Raw genomic sequence first — 15,351 nt, forward strand, 5'->3', positions numbered from 1 at the left:
TGTATTAACTCAACCCAGCTTAGTGTGTGTATTAATAAGTGTATTAACTCAGCCCAGGTTGGTGTGTATTAATAAGTGCGTATTAACTCAGCCCAGGTTAGTGTGTGTATTAATAAGAGTGTATGAACTCAGCCCAGGCTGGTTTGTGTATTAACGAGAGAGTATGAACTCAGCCCAGGTTGGTGCGTGTATTAATAAGAGCGTATTAACTCAACCCAGCTTAGTGTGTGTATTAACTCAGCCCAGGTTGGTGTGTGCATGGTCTAAACCTGATCGTTCAGTGTGTGCTTGGCCTCTGAATCGTATCTGCTTGCCACTTCTGAGCAGGAAAACAAAGCGAACATGGTCAAAGACTCACACACACACACACAGCAGACAAGGTTAAATCAAACGAAACGCATTTCGGACAAGACGTTTACAAGCACGGGATGTACTACAATGCACTTTGTTATTTACAAATCCAGCAGGTCCTTTCAAGTTTCCAGAGAAAGTACAGCAAGATTCAGTGTAGATGAAGGATGAAAAAGGTTAGGAGATGTAGAGCAGGCGCACTGCAGGACTGATCCGAGTTTGTGCTTCTAAACTTGTGCTTTTGTAGTCAGCAGCAATGCGAGGACGCACACACAGACACACACGAGCCCTCTCACACACACACACACACCCACCCACACCTCAGAGGGTCATAATGATACTCTCTCACTTGCGCACACAAACACACACGGACACACAGAGGTCAGAGAGGCTGTGTGGCTGGATCACCAGTCAGCGTCCTCCTCTATGTAGTACTCAGGTGTGTTGGTACCGTCGAAAAGGCCAGGGTCGAGAGACTTCCTCTGTTTTCCTCGGGCGAACACACGTGACAGAGAGCTCAGGCCCATCTTCTCCTTCTTCTTTCTCCTCTTCTGGTCCTCCAGATCTTCTAAAGACTGCAGGAATCAAAGGAAGTAGAAATTTTTTTATAGTATATTTCCTAATTAAAGGGTTTAGTAATTGAGCTCAGGTTAACTACAGGATTTACTTTCAGCACTAAAAATAAACAATAAAGTAAAGTTTAATGTTTAATATTCACATGCCTGAGGGTCCCTGTTATGGAAAGTGTGAATGCACTGATACGAAGGTAAAAATTAGACATATTTTATATATTTTCAAGCATGATTTAAAGGCATTTATTCACCCTAACCTGCATGTCAACATAATAAGATAATCAGATAGTAATAATAATAATAATATTTTTAATGTAATAATAATAGTAATAATAATAACAATAATAATAATAATAATTTAATAATAAAAAAGTTCTTTTAACCTGAAGAGAAAAAACCACAACATTTCTACTACATGAAAATGTTTAGACTTTTTTTTTTTTTTTTACTATAGTGCAACAACAGGAACGATGAATTGAGAAGAATATTAAAAAAGCCATGTGTTTTTATGTTTCTGAGTCACGGTATTTGTACGTGTGTGTGTGCAGGTGTTTGAGAGAGACTGTGTTTGATGTGTGTGCTTTCTGGAGGTGAGTGTGTTCAGATGTCTGAGAGAGACTGTGACTGATGTGTGTGTGTGTGTGTGTGTGTATTCTGTGAGTGAGTGTGTGCTCTCACGTTGCAGAGTGAGTGTGTTCTGTGTCGTGGGGAGTTGAGCTCAGACGGCGTGGATGATCGCTCGCCCTCCATTGCAGAGGCGTCTGACATCATTGACGGTTGCCGTGAGTGACAGGGACTGAGGCGGAGGCTGCCGGAGGCGTGCGCCATACACACTCCTTCTACGTCGCACACACACTGGGGTACGGCTTTTAACACTGAATAACACACGAATATCCAGTGGAATATATCCACACACAAACACACACAAAAGAATTAAACTGTTAATTTCCTATAATTTACAAAGATGTGTCCGAGTTATAGTTTTATTGTAATAAATTTATATTTTATCTGTTTTCATTTGAAGTTTGTTTTAGGTTTAATATAAATATAAATATATCCGTATATATATATATATATATATATATATATATATATTTATATTTATATATATATATATATATATATATATATATATATATATATATATATATATATATATATATATATATATATATATATATATATATGTGTGTGTGTATGCCTGATATGCCTGAGTGTGTGACAGTTACAGCAAGTGTATGACCTGAGTTTTATTAACTGCTGTGTGAGAGTGTACCATGTCTGTCTAGTGTGTGGTAAAGGCTGTGTTGACTCTGACGGATGGCTGCAGTAAGAGGCATCTCCGCATGCATCACCCACTCCTGGTTGCCATTGACGACAGCCTCTGTGGGCATGGCCAGAGAGTGGCGCTTAGGAACGTCCTTAGTGAGCGTTGCCAAAGACTGCTTAGCCTGCAACAAAACACACCCACACACACACACACAAACAAAAGTATTTTATCAGATGTGTGTTCAAGTGTCTGTAAAGAACATGAAGCCATCCACAGAGTGCCAACACTCCCATCAGTGTGATCAGGTGCAGGTGTTTGTGTGAAAGTGGTTATGTGTGGTTGCTGTAGTTTAAAGTTATAATCTTAAACCCAAACATAAACCACTTTGCCACTGTGTTTCATCACCAGGAAGTAAAGTACAGGTGCAATACACTCCTTTTCACCCGAGTGAAACCTTACACTATTAAATATTCCCCCCAAAAAATAGAAGCCTCCATGCACTAGATTGCACTAGACAAGATGCTTTGGATTAGCAAATGAGTAAGAATTTCATCACTGGATGTGTTTACTGCACTTGTACTTTAATCATTTGAGTCAGGCCAGGCAGCAGGCATCAAACAACTACTACATACAGAAATACAGAGATTCCCAGAGCCATCAGCTGTAATCTCATACACACACACTCATACAAACACACAAGGCATGTGCCATCTTCATGTCGTCATGAATTTTCCTATTTCCTCCTGCGCTTTCCTAATATTTTTGCAAACCACACGGTTGCACAGTGAAACTCGTGCCAATAATTGTGTTGAACTGTGTTGTGATTTATTATTTAGCTAGACTTGGAACTTGGCCAATAATTATAAGAGATATATTATTTTATTTCCTCTATCTAGACAGAGATGAAAAGGCTTGTAATGTTGTGCTGTCTAGCACGAGCATAGAAATAAACTGTTTGAACTATACAAGCACAAGCACCACCCCAGAAAAGGCTCGGACTGGCACTGACCGCACCCATTCCAGTGAAATTATCCGAGCATACAGGCTTTGACTCGCACGCTCACTTGTGTTCACCCTAGCCTTTTATTTTTTGTGTGTGTGTGTATGTGAAGCTGTTCTGTGTTGTATGCTGGTGCGAAATTATCACGGATGATAAGGATTACAGCTACTCACAAAGCTGAATTCACTCCGTGCTTGGATTTAATGCCAGATATGTAAAGATGGTTGAGATAAAGCCCTAATGTAAATACAGGCCGTGGTGCTCGCACACGCATTCGCTGGAAAATTCAATTAGAAATGTGAAAGGATTGAAGCTGTCACAAACCTAACATGTTCTATATGCTGCATCCACAATGTACGTCTTAAGCAAAGGAGGATTATAGTAAGAGTGAGGTACAGCAGGAATCTGGATAGGAGCACATGTCTAACACACACACACACACACAATATCCACATGCCTCCAGCCACATACTGTATTAACAAATACAAAGGAAACAGATTTGTTCTACTGTATGTTGGCGGATTTTTTAAAGGGTTTAGGAAACAGACGTGCAGCCAATCAGGTCACAGATCCGCTAACTTAGAACTACACACAGCAGAGGGGGTGGGGTCACTGCGGGCCAATCAGAGAGGGATTCTGCTTGGACTGGCAGGCCTGGCTGATCTTACCGACATGTTTCTGGGGGAGACTGGCTTTTCGGGAGCTCGAACAAACAGCTGACACTCGAGTTTCTGGGCCACATAGTTACTCATCTGTTAAAGAGGCACACACACACTCACAGCAGCGCTCAACACTGGAAACATGCTGATCTCTGTACTTAAGAGCTACACACACATACACACACACACGCACACTAATCCAGCAACACATTAAACATAAACACTTTAATTCACAGTGATGCATATTTTTTCTGATTTGACATGCAGGATTTTCCCGTTTGGATTATTTTGGCTCACTGTGTAGCGCTTATGAATGAATGAATAAAGTAAAACACACTTGCTGATATGTTTCTACCTTAAAATATGGTTGTGATCTGTGTAGAATACAAAAAGTAATCCTTGGTGCATTCCTTCATATCATTACTTTAATATCCTTTAATTAAATAACAAAGCAAGACATGACGTGCATTTTGAAAAAAAAAAAAAGCGGTGTGTCAATCAAAATTATCGTGTGTGTGTGTGTGTGTGTGTGTGTGCCTCACCATGGCCAGTTCTGCCTCCAGCTCTTTAATTCTGTTCTCTTTCAGCTCCTGTGCGGATCGTAGTGCAACCGCGAGTTCGGTGGCTTCTTTAGTTTGACGCCGCAGATCCCACTTCTCTCTCTCCAGCAGGTCCTTCTCTTTAGCCAACACTTTTACTGCATCCTCACTCTCCTGCCCCACACACACACACACACACACACCACAAACACTGAGTTGGCTGTTATTTCATCAGTATAGCAAATTAACCATTAATTCATTAGGGATGCAATCGATTACAAATACATTATTTGGATTGTGCAGATAATGAGCTCTAAACGAATACAAACATTGTTTATCTGGGTTTTTTTGTCAGAATGCTTGCCAGGGTATCAGGATGACACTGGAGGCATGAGGAGAGTGAGTATGAAGCTCACAAGAGAGACACACAGCCCACTAGATCTCTGGTAAATATTACTTGCATTTATTATTCATTTTTATTAAATAAATATTTAAACGTGTACATTCTTTGTGTGTGTGTGTGTGTTTCATCATTGTTAGACATAGTGGTAGGGTTTACATTTTAAAAAAATGCATCCTAGTGTAGACCACACTTAATTTCTGAGGAAATCTGAATACAGAGACAGATTTGAAGAACTGAACAGATTCATACTGCTATACAGTGAAGACGGACGGTTTAAGATCAAAAGATGAAGGTTTCATTTCCTGAGACTTACATGGAAACAGTTCTTCTTGTTCCGTGATGTTTCAAAAGTATTGGAATATCCATATAATAAGCAAATAGCACTTAATATTTGTTGTCACCTGACATCACCAAACTGTTGCATTCTTCTTTCGTGATGCTTTTCCAGGCTTCAGGTGATGAAATGCTGTTCCGCTGGGTTAAGGATCTTTTGATCGACTTCACCAGTCTAAATCCTTTCACTTTTTTTCCCCTGAGGAAATCCTTTGTTGTGTTGGCAGTGTGGTTTAGATCATTGTCTTGCTGCACAATAAAGTTCCTCCCTATCAGACTGGGAGCATTTCCATCTTTTAAACTCAAACCAAAATTCTTCAGCGTTTAGGAAGAGACAAAAGAATTGGCCTTGCTGTTCCAATACTTTTGGATGCCATATCGCGTCGGTGTCTTATGTGTGTATGTATTTGTGTAGGCACTGAATTGGCGAGTTAAGCTGTACACACAGACACTTTTCAGGGATTAAGTAAAATATTAGTGATGCTAAAATGAGCAAGACAAGTCTTTTATTTATTCTGGACTTGAAACAGAAAGAACTGAAACATTCTCGGCATCATCACATACTGGGCTCGGGCGGTTTGAGCTTGAACCGGGGTATCGTGCACCTTTACTCCTTTTGGATATAAGAACTGGCGAATACACTTAAACATAACTTTTCTTTTTATAAATAACCTCCCAGTGGATAGTGTTCAATCTATATGCCAGTATCAACTGAACCCAACTCTAAATCCAACCTGCCTTACATGCTGCCTTTCTTATATGAGGAAACGTCACGTGTGAAACCTTAAATCACTTCTCACTTCCTTTTCCACAAACAATTCATGATGGCATGATTAGTGTGTATGATTACATGTTGCTGATTTCCGCCACAGCACAGAATTAGTTAATGAATCTGAAGTGTTTGTGGTTTGGCACACCTCATAGTGTAATACTGACTCAGAATATTGATCAATGCAAATTAATGGACAGGTTCACACCAGTGCCTTAGCATCTTGTGTGGATTGTGTAGAAGTGTGTGTGTGTCTGTGTGTGTTACTTTGCGGTGCTGCTCGTAATTGCGGATGAAATCTCGGAGCTGTTCTTCCCGGCTCTCCAGCGTGGCATACAGCTGCTGCATCTGATTGACTAGCTCGGCTTTCTCCATCTTCAGTCGCTTCCTGTCCGCCTTCATCGCTGTGTAATGAGAGAAAGAGTATGAGTGAGAGGTAACTGTTTCAAATATTCTCATGTCCATGCACTAGTAAAAAGGTGCATAGAAACATCTCTAAACCTACATATTAACGTTTAAATCGAATATTTACATTTCCTGCGGGATTAATAAAGATATATCTGATCTTATCTTAAAAACCTATGAATATCCACAAAGGAACTAAGCTAGCAGGCTATCGATCCGCTAGTAAATTAGCTCGCAGATGTATACGAGAGTCTTGTTAAGCCCGTCAACCTGACAGAACAGAAGTGCAGCAGGGTTTTATTCCTTTTGTCAATCCAGCGCTCTCAACCTCCTCATCTGTACACTCCGCTCAAACAGATCAGGTTCTGAAGATTCACCTTTCCCGCTAATAGCACCATCAATAACACTGAATGTCGCTGGAACGGCGTGAATGAGAAAAGAAGCTCTTTTGTTTCTCGGATCTAACTCAAATCCTGACCATTATCCCTCGAAAAGAAGATTAAATGTTCTCCTATTAAACGCCATTATAATATGCAATACCTTCCTGTGACATCGTGTCACATAACCACCGTAACGTCTGACAGAAATACTGCACCAACTGACAGAGCGGCAGATACATCGCCAAGCGTGTCAGAAATATTTCAATATAAACATCTTCACTGTGTTTCAGGATTTCCTAACTGAGCTCCTGAGCAAGCCTCCATGAATCAGTTTATTTACAGAAATGCTGAGTGTCAAATAGAAAACCCTGTACACAGGAGAAACAAATTCGGCTGCCAAAAAAAAAAAAATGGTTCATCATTTTAAAAATCATGCTTTTGGGTTTAGACGAAGAAGAAGAAGAAACTCAGCACTGGATAGTGTCGTAACAAACATTCAGAGAGAAATAAATGCATTCATTAAAACTAACACCTCTCCCCTTTTATTTATCTCCATTCCTCTGGTTTACAGCGTACAGTCAGTGAGGTTAGAGCTAATCTGACTTGCAAATTATGTGCAACTTTTACTTTGGACAATCTGTCTGCTTTTCCCAAATAAAGACTCATTATGTAGAAGTGAAATGCTAGCCAAAATTCTACAAAGACCCTCTCTCTCTCTCTCTCTCTCTCTCACACACACACACACACACACACAAGAGCACCTGCTGGAGGAAGTGGAGGCACGGGTTAGCCCTGACCAGCTGTCCTGCTTTCAGATAGAAGTGAAACAGTCTTATCAGTGTGTGTATAAATGTACGTGTATATATATGCGCGTGTGTGTGTGTGTGTGTTTTGTTTGTTTGTGTTCTGAATGAAGGACAGCGTATTCTAATATATTAAGTAAAAACACTGCAATTAAAAACTCATTACAAACAGTAATTGGAAAGTCAATGCATGTTCTGTGGCTTGGAACCAGGGCCCATTTCTAAGAGGCTTTGAGCAGGCCTTTGCCTTTTTTCCAAGACGAAGGTTAAAGATAAAAAAAAATAAAGGAATCATTCCAGAGCAGTGCATTTTAACAGGCGCAACCAGCCAGAAGGAAAACACATAATAAATAAACAACACCAAAGCGTCACTGATTTGACAGGCAGGGAGAGCAAATGACTCATTAGGAGAACGGAACATTGCTTTATTTATACTAGTGAGCGGAAATGAACTCCTGCATGCAAGCAACGTGGGAAATGAAAGCTGCAGAGCAACACGCTGATACACAGATAACAGAGAAGCCAACACGCACATTATACGCTTTATTATATGGGAACCATGACCATTCCTCCAATCCCAAATGCGGCTTAATAAAATGCGGCGTTCTTTAAATGGCTTTTTGTCTTTTTTATATATATATATATATATATATATATATATATATATATATATATATATATATATATATATATATATATATATATATATATATATAAATAATGAGTTTCAAAAAGACTCAGATGAGGGAGGTCATGACTCTATGATTTTTAAATGAGACGGATATTACGTTCAGAAGGATGGCATATGAGCCTGTGATCATTTTTTCTGCTAGATAAAAAGTGAGAGTGACTCCCTAGTGCTAAGACACTTTAGAGTATTTAAGCGCATCGGCACGGCTCTGATTTGGCCGTAGGCGAGAGGCTGCAACAATGGTTTTATAAACAAGAATTTTAATATCGAGTAACTGACATTTCAGACACAATATGGGCAAACACTTCCAAAGGATGCCACAGCTGGATGCCATGCCAAGCCCACTGAAGGACAGCTTGGAGTAAGTGGAGTAACGCTTGACGTAATGAATTATTGAATATTGATTAATGAATATTGCAAGAATTGGAATAATATAAATAGTGAAATAATCTTAGTGCTGTTATTTTAATTATCGGCCATCTGAAACCTCTGATAAAACCAATGGACTGGAATTAACTGTGTAAAATTGTTTTTATATTAAAAAAAGACAAAAGTCAAAATTATGAGGTATGGGGTCAAATATTGAGGTACCGAGGTATGCTATAAGCCTGGATATTTGATGGGAGCCAGTGTAAAAAGACCTTTTATATATATATATATATATATATATATATATATATATATATATAAATAAATATATATATATATATATATATATATATATATATATATATAAATAAATATAAAAGGGAGAGAGAGAGAGATTTGGGAAGAAAACAGTGCAGCATCAGCAATATGTACTATAGCTAGTCATAAGCTGTCAACAAGGAACTCTAAACAAACCAAAAAACTAGCATTTGCCTAACTGTGTTACGCAGCATGAGCATAAAAAGTTGCAAGCTGTCAGGCTTGACGTATCCTGGAGGAAGCACGTGCTAAACTTCAGTCTCCCCAGTCTATAGCTGTTATAGGATCAGATAGAGGGAAGTTGAGTGGATGGGAGAATAAAGGAGGGATGGGATACTCTCTCTTCCCTGTTAATCAGAATGGCACTAGCCAATCATAAGAATCTATGAGCTCAAGTATACAGGAAATGGTTTCCTCAAAGTGTGGTAGATACGTTGCTGTGTAGCGCAGCATGAGCAGCAGGTTGAAAAGACATGGTTGGCTGGATTCATGCGTCTCGGAGGGGGCACGTACTAGCCATCGTACGAAAAGCGAGAGCTATGTGGTGAAAAGGAATTAGCCAAGACCAAATTAAGGGATTAAAATGAGGTACAAAAAAAAAGTCAAAAGTGACTGCTAATTAATAATAAGCAGGATTCCCCTTTTAAAGACCAAACAGACTACAGTTTTTTTCTTGGCTCACAAGACTGAAGGACGATTCACAGGACTTGGCATGGAGTGAAAGGAATTGCTACCAGGCAAATGCCTTTCATGTAATGTGTGCCTTTACGTGAATAGCTTTTCCACCAGGTTCATTGTAGTCATGTTTGTTCTGACTGCTCCTGTATTTGATAAAAAAAAAAACATTTTTTTTGGGTGTGTCTTGTATCATCAGAGAAAGGAGCCATGAACGCTATGGCAACAGTGTAAATGTTGGAAACTTTGGCACTGCATGATGTGGCTTGTTTAATCAGCTTAATAAGGGGTAATAGGGTCAGGATTATGGTCAGAGTTAATTACGGTGTTTTGTCTGAGCTGGATGTAAAAGGGTCGCATTCATAGTGACCTGGCTTAAGGTTATGTAGAAGAAATGGAGCAGCATTAAATATTCATTCATAGTTTCACCCCCCCCCCCCCAAACGATGATAGTTACAAAAAAAAAAAAAAAAAAAAAAAGAAAAGCAATGGTGCAAGTACAAAAACTGGATAATCTGTGCCATGTACAGTTTTCTCTTTTGCTTTGCTTGTTCATTTTCAGTAAACAGTTAGCAAGGTTATGGTGGATCAAACGTCTTTTGCCAGGAATGCTGGACAGAAGGTGGGAATCCACCCTGGATGTGGTGCCATTTCACTGCAGGCTCATACTGGAAACTTAACAAGCTGTATCTGGTGTATTTTTAGGAGGCTGCGGAAAACTGGAGAACCCGGTAGAAATCCAATGCAGAAATAAGAAAGAACAGACAAAAATCTGTCAGATTCCGGAAATGTGAAGCTTTCCTAAAAATGTTCTACATAACTACTATAAAAAGTGACTCAGTGTGTATTCATTTGATGGAGTAATGATCTGGAAACAGCTTCGGAGTCTGGTTTGGGTTTATTGTGTAGCTCCCTGGCCGAGTTTACCGAGTGTGGACTCACCCTGTAGAGCCTCGCTGGCACGGTCCAGGTCTCGCTCTCGGTGGGAGAGCTGCACTCGAAGTTCGGCAGCAGAGAGCAGCTCAGCAGAACAGCCACCCCCACATTCCTCCAGCTCCTTATTCAGCATCTCCTTCATCCGCTTCAGCTCAGCCACCTCCTCCTGCAGAGCCAGCACCTCCTCACGCAGCAGCACTGCCCACAGAAAGAATAAACCAACAAGCTCAATACCATTTGACGATGATGTACTGTCAACTTTATAGCACCGTACTCCATAATTCCTATTCGTTCCCTCTTTATTATTAAAGAAGCAATTAAATGGCAATTAAGTGCTGGTCAGAGAGCATCACCGCTGATTACATTAGGGTCTGGGTTAGGATTATTTAACACTGTGTTGGTGTGTGTTCTGGATTTGGCTCGGGACTGACCGTGTGCGAGAATGTGTGTAAGGTCCATTAAAGGCTTTTGTGATGGCCGTTTAGAGATGAAAGAGATGGCGATTATGACTAATGATTACTGAAAGCCAGCTACTTAATGCAAATTGCTTCAGTCTGCTGAGAACTGGAATATGTGAATACATTAACAACGTCGCTGGCTGCCCTGCGCACCAACAGTTATTTAAACGCATTTCAACCTAGCCTTTTTTTCCCCCCACTTCATGCAAAACAATCTTTTAAAAACATATTTTGCATAGTACAGAACTTTCAGAAAGATTAAAGGTTAAGAGTTGAAGCCAAGACGTTTTGTGCATGTATGAATGTTAACAAAGTTTCAGAGGAGTGCTCTCTGCTTCAGTGACATCTCAGTGATTTAGCTCAGGAGAATTTCATCACTATTATTGATCTATGTCTCTTGCTTTTGCTTTCTGATGCATGCTTATACTCACAAGTATGTGTGTGTGTGTGTGTGTGTGTGTGTGTGTGTGTGTGTGTATTTGACCTCTGAAAAGAGGTAGAAACAAAATCTAAGCATCTAAGCCAGATATACAGAGGAGAGAAGAAAGCAAGTAAGCAAGCAGAAAATAAAGAAAGAACTATTTATTTCACTGCTGTTTTATCATTTTTTAAAAATCTGCAGATTTGTATCCTAGTGTTATTTTCTAGATAGTGATTATTTTGCTACTTGTTGCTTCACAAACATAACACAAATTATTCTGGTGTCACAACTGCAATAGCTTAATATTCCACATATCACAGTAAACTGGCAAAAAACTATATTTCTGTTTTCCTGATACACTCAGTGGACACCCCCCTAATTCTTGGCCTCAGGTATTTCAGCCACACCTACCTATTGCTAGGAGCTTTATTTCTGTAGATAAAGACTAGCAGTAGAAACGGTTATACTCAAGAACTCAAGAGCTTTAATCGTGGCATTGTCACAGGATGCTACCTTTGTCACCTGAAAAATATGCCCCAGTCACCTGTAAGTGTTATTAATGTGTCTAAGAGCAACAACACCTCAGTCATGATGCGGCAGACCATGCGATCTCACAGAGCGTGACCACCGAGTGTTGAAGCGTTTAGGAATCGCCTATCACCTGCTGTATCATTCCCTACAGATCTGCCTCTGGAAGCAACATCAGCACTGTGCATTGAGACTGTCAGGAAATGTGTTTCCATGGTTGAGAAGCTGCAGAGGAGTCTAAGATCACTGTGCCTGATGCCAAGTGTCGTCTGGAATGGCGTAAAGCTACACTGCCGCTGAACACTGGATGCTGGTGTGGTTGAAACTCTGCAGTGATGAATCACGCTTCAATATCTGGCAGTCCGTTGGACGAATCTGGATTTGGTGGATGCCAGAACATTACTTCCGAGAAGGAATGATGCCAATAGTAAAGTTTTGTGAGGCAGGGATAAGCTAACTGTGACTGTTTTGCAGGGATGAACCTAAATAAGTGTTAATGCTACATCATTATAGACAATTGTACGCTTCCAATTTTGTGGCAACAGTTTACGGAAAGCTCTGTCTCTCTCAGAGAAGGCTCTCTTCCACTTAGAATCAGTTCCATTATCCCCCCTGCAGTAACACCCCTGACTAATATTACATCATAGATAATAACTGCACAATGATTTAAGTGAAAGCACACTATAAGGGCAGATGTTTGTGTACACCTGACCATCACACTCATGTGGTGTTTCCCCAAACTGTTGCTGCAAAGGTGGAACCACAAAATTGTATAGGATATCTTTGTATACTGCATATACCATTACATTTTCCCTTAAATCTAAGAGACCCAAACCCGCATGCCAATTTCTCTGTGTACAAAGCGATGTCCAGAAATACATGGTTTGGTTAAGAGGCTCTCCAGTGGATTGCACAACGCTCTGACCTCAACACCACTGAACACCTTTGAAACAAACTGGAACACTGATCGTGGGCCAGACATCAAGTAACACTAGTGCCTGACCTCATAAATGCTTTTTGAACTGAATTCTCCTAATTTTCAACACACACACACTCCAAAATCTTTGTAGAAAGCCTTCCCAGAAGAGTGGAGGCTGTTACAGGTGCAATAAAGGGCCAAGTCCATGTTCATCCTTATGGACTTTAACTCGACTGTCCACCAAACTCATATAGGTGTTCATATATTTGGCCATTCCGGTTTCATCCCACAGTCCAAAGACATGCTTCTAGGCTGATTGGAGTCTCTAAATTGCCCGTAGTGTGAGGCTCCCCGTGACCCCGTGACAGATCGGATAAGCTGTATTTGAAGCAGTGGTCACTGATGTTGGTGTGGTTATAAGACCGTATGTTTTATAAGAAAAGTTTGCCATAACTAAGTAATAACAGTTATGAGGCAGCATGACAGACAAATGTATTAAAGTGTGTAAGGACAATCAATTATCAGTATAAATATAAAGTATAAAAACACTGATGCTGTCAGTCCCCGATTTTTTTCTCTGAATGATATGATTACACAGTGTGACGTCCAAAAAGCTACTCAAATATTCCATGCACTGTTTCTGTGTAAATGTAAAATACTCACAAAAATAGCAGGAGTGTGATCACAAATCAGTTATTCAGTAATGTGTAACATGTTTCTTAATATTATTCTGGAGGGAAAAAAAAAAAATGTTGAAACTCAGAAATTGTTGGGGGTCAAAGGCTGAAATTACAAAATAAAGAAGTTATAAAAATCCCATTTAGTATCTAAGGCTACACTAATGAGCCAAAACCACAGCATGAAGCTTCAGGTAAGAGTCTATTTGTTTTTCTGTGTTCTCTACTGGCTCATTCCTTTTTCTTCGAAAGTGTAGACAGACCCTATTACCAGTAACAGTGGCATGTCACACTGTTTAAGGTTTTTTTTTTTTGTACTACAGGAAATAAACATAGAAGTGTTCAGAGCTTTACACTGCGTGCTGTTAATATGCAAGGCCAAGGACTTAAACAGCAACAAAAAGGCCAAAGAACACCTTGCAAGCATAAAATACGGTTTGACATGTGAAATGGTCTGAAATAACTGCTTCACCTTGGATCCTGACTCTCCGAGGCTCCATGACAAATCAGGCTGAATGTGGTTTACTGCACTGGCTAGCCACGCTGATTCATGATGCTACAAACCTTTCCTGAAAGCCCGAGCGACGTGAGAATTGTTATTATGAGACCTTGACAGCTCAACACTGACAAAGACAAAATGTACAAGTAGCATAAATCTGATCAGCTCCACAGTACTGCCATCCTGCCAAAACATGACTCTCTTATCTTCAACATGGATGTGTGTGTGTGTGTGTGTCTGTGCTGTGTAAGTGTGAGCGCATGTATGTTTAGAGAAGTGCTCGTTGCTCTGGTGACATCTCAGCAATTTAGCTCTAGAGAAAACTATTTTGCTATTGATCTAACTCTCTTTCTCTCTGACTACCTCTTTGTCTGTCTCTCTCTCTCCCTCTTTGTCTCTCTCTCTCTCTCCCTGTCTCTCTCTCTGTCTCGCTTTGCATGCACACACTTATAAACAATCCCTTCAGCTACAAGCCTTTAATGGGCTGTGTGTAATTTGAGGATCGCTACTTACACAAGCAGAGAGCAGAGGACAGAATGGCTCCGGTCGTGTTTATAGAAGGAGATGGGGCTTTTCTCAAGTAAATATACACCCTCGTGATCAGTATGGCTAACTTCCTATCCGCCAGGGTTGCACAGTAAAATCAACTTGACTTTGTGTATCACTTCATAAAAGGCAGAACAATTAGGGCATATGACTGATTTGTTTTATTTTGGATCCTGCCATCCTACACTGGCCATCAAGTGCCTTCCTCCAAAGAGAAAGGGGCATTTCTGAAGATGTTAAATCTATGGGTGTGTCCCGAATCGCACACTTATGCACTATTCTGTCATTTTGTAGTATAAATATTGTGAGTAATGTGTTCAGAGTGAAAATTCCAAGGAGAAGAAGTGCACTTTAAGTACCTGGATGATGGACTTATTCAAGTGTGGAATGTCGGACACTTCATGCACTCAACACTCACAGCTTTGCTTACACAGTAGAAGAGAAGCGGGGCTACCAGGCGCTGACGTTGGATGAAAACATTTTCAAGATTGCAGATGACATTCTGCTGGACAAGATATCTTAGAAATGCCTTTTAAATGTATTTTTAAACGTTTTAAAGGTTCTGCTGAAGCTTGTAGAGTTGCATTACACACACACACACACTAACGTCATTGCCATTGACCGGGAAATGGCTTCTACTGCTGATGGTTAGTTTAAATAAAAAAAGATAAATAAAGATAATGTTTCCATTTCAGAAAATACTAACCTTCTAGACTAGATGGTAGAGTACATAGTGCATAGCGTTAGTGAATAGTGTCTAGGATGTGATTTGAGGCACAGTTTAAGGTTAAGTTTTATTATTATTTCCTTTTAAAATAAGATAAAAGAAA

At 40.0% G+C, this 15,351-nt stretch overlaps 1 protein-coding gene across 4 annotated transcripts in view; it reads right to left on the reverse strand.

The window, feature by feature from the left end:
- The window catches only part of kazna (kazrin, periplakin interacting protein a), a 53,648-nt gene that overhangs the window by 8,863 nt on the left and 29,434 nt on the right, over positions 1 to 15,351 (reverse strand). For 3 of the 4 annotated variants that reach the window (XM_058389538.1, XM_058389541.1, XM_058389540.1), the window contains 7 exons: positions 10,480 to 10,671; positions 6,164 to 6,300; positions 4,395 to 4,565; positions 3,862 to 3,945; positions 2,200 to 2,374; positions 1,602 to 1,798; positions 803 to 926 (listed from right to left, as the gene is read on the reverse strand). In XM_058389538.1, coding sequence (XP_058245521.1) covers positions 803 to 926; positions 1,602 to 1,798; positions 2,200 to 2,374; positions 3,862 to 3,945; positions 4,395 to 4,565; positions 6,164 to 6,300; positions 10,480 to 10,671 — 1,080 coding nt within the window. The remainder of the gene's footprint in view (positions 1 to 802; positions 927 to 1,601; positions 1,799 to 2,199; positions 2,375 to 3,861; positions 3,946 to 4,394; positions 4,566 to 6,163; positions 6,301 to 10,479; positions 10,672 to 15,351) is intronic. The other variant, XM_058389539.1, reaches the window with a different exon arrangement.

This window comes from Hemibagrus wyckioides, linkage group LG05 (assembly GCF_019097595.1).
Source record: "Hemibagrus wyckioides isolate EC202008001 linkage group LG05, SWU_Hwy_1.0, whole genome shotgun sequence".
NCBI classification, from domain to species: Eukaryota; Metazoa; Chordata; class Actinopteri; order Siluriformes; family Bagridae; genus Hemibagrus; species Hemibagrus wyckioides.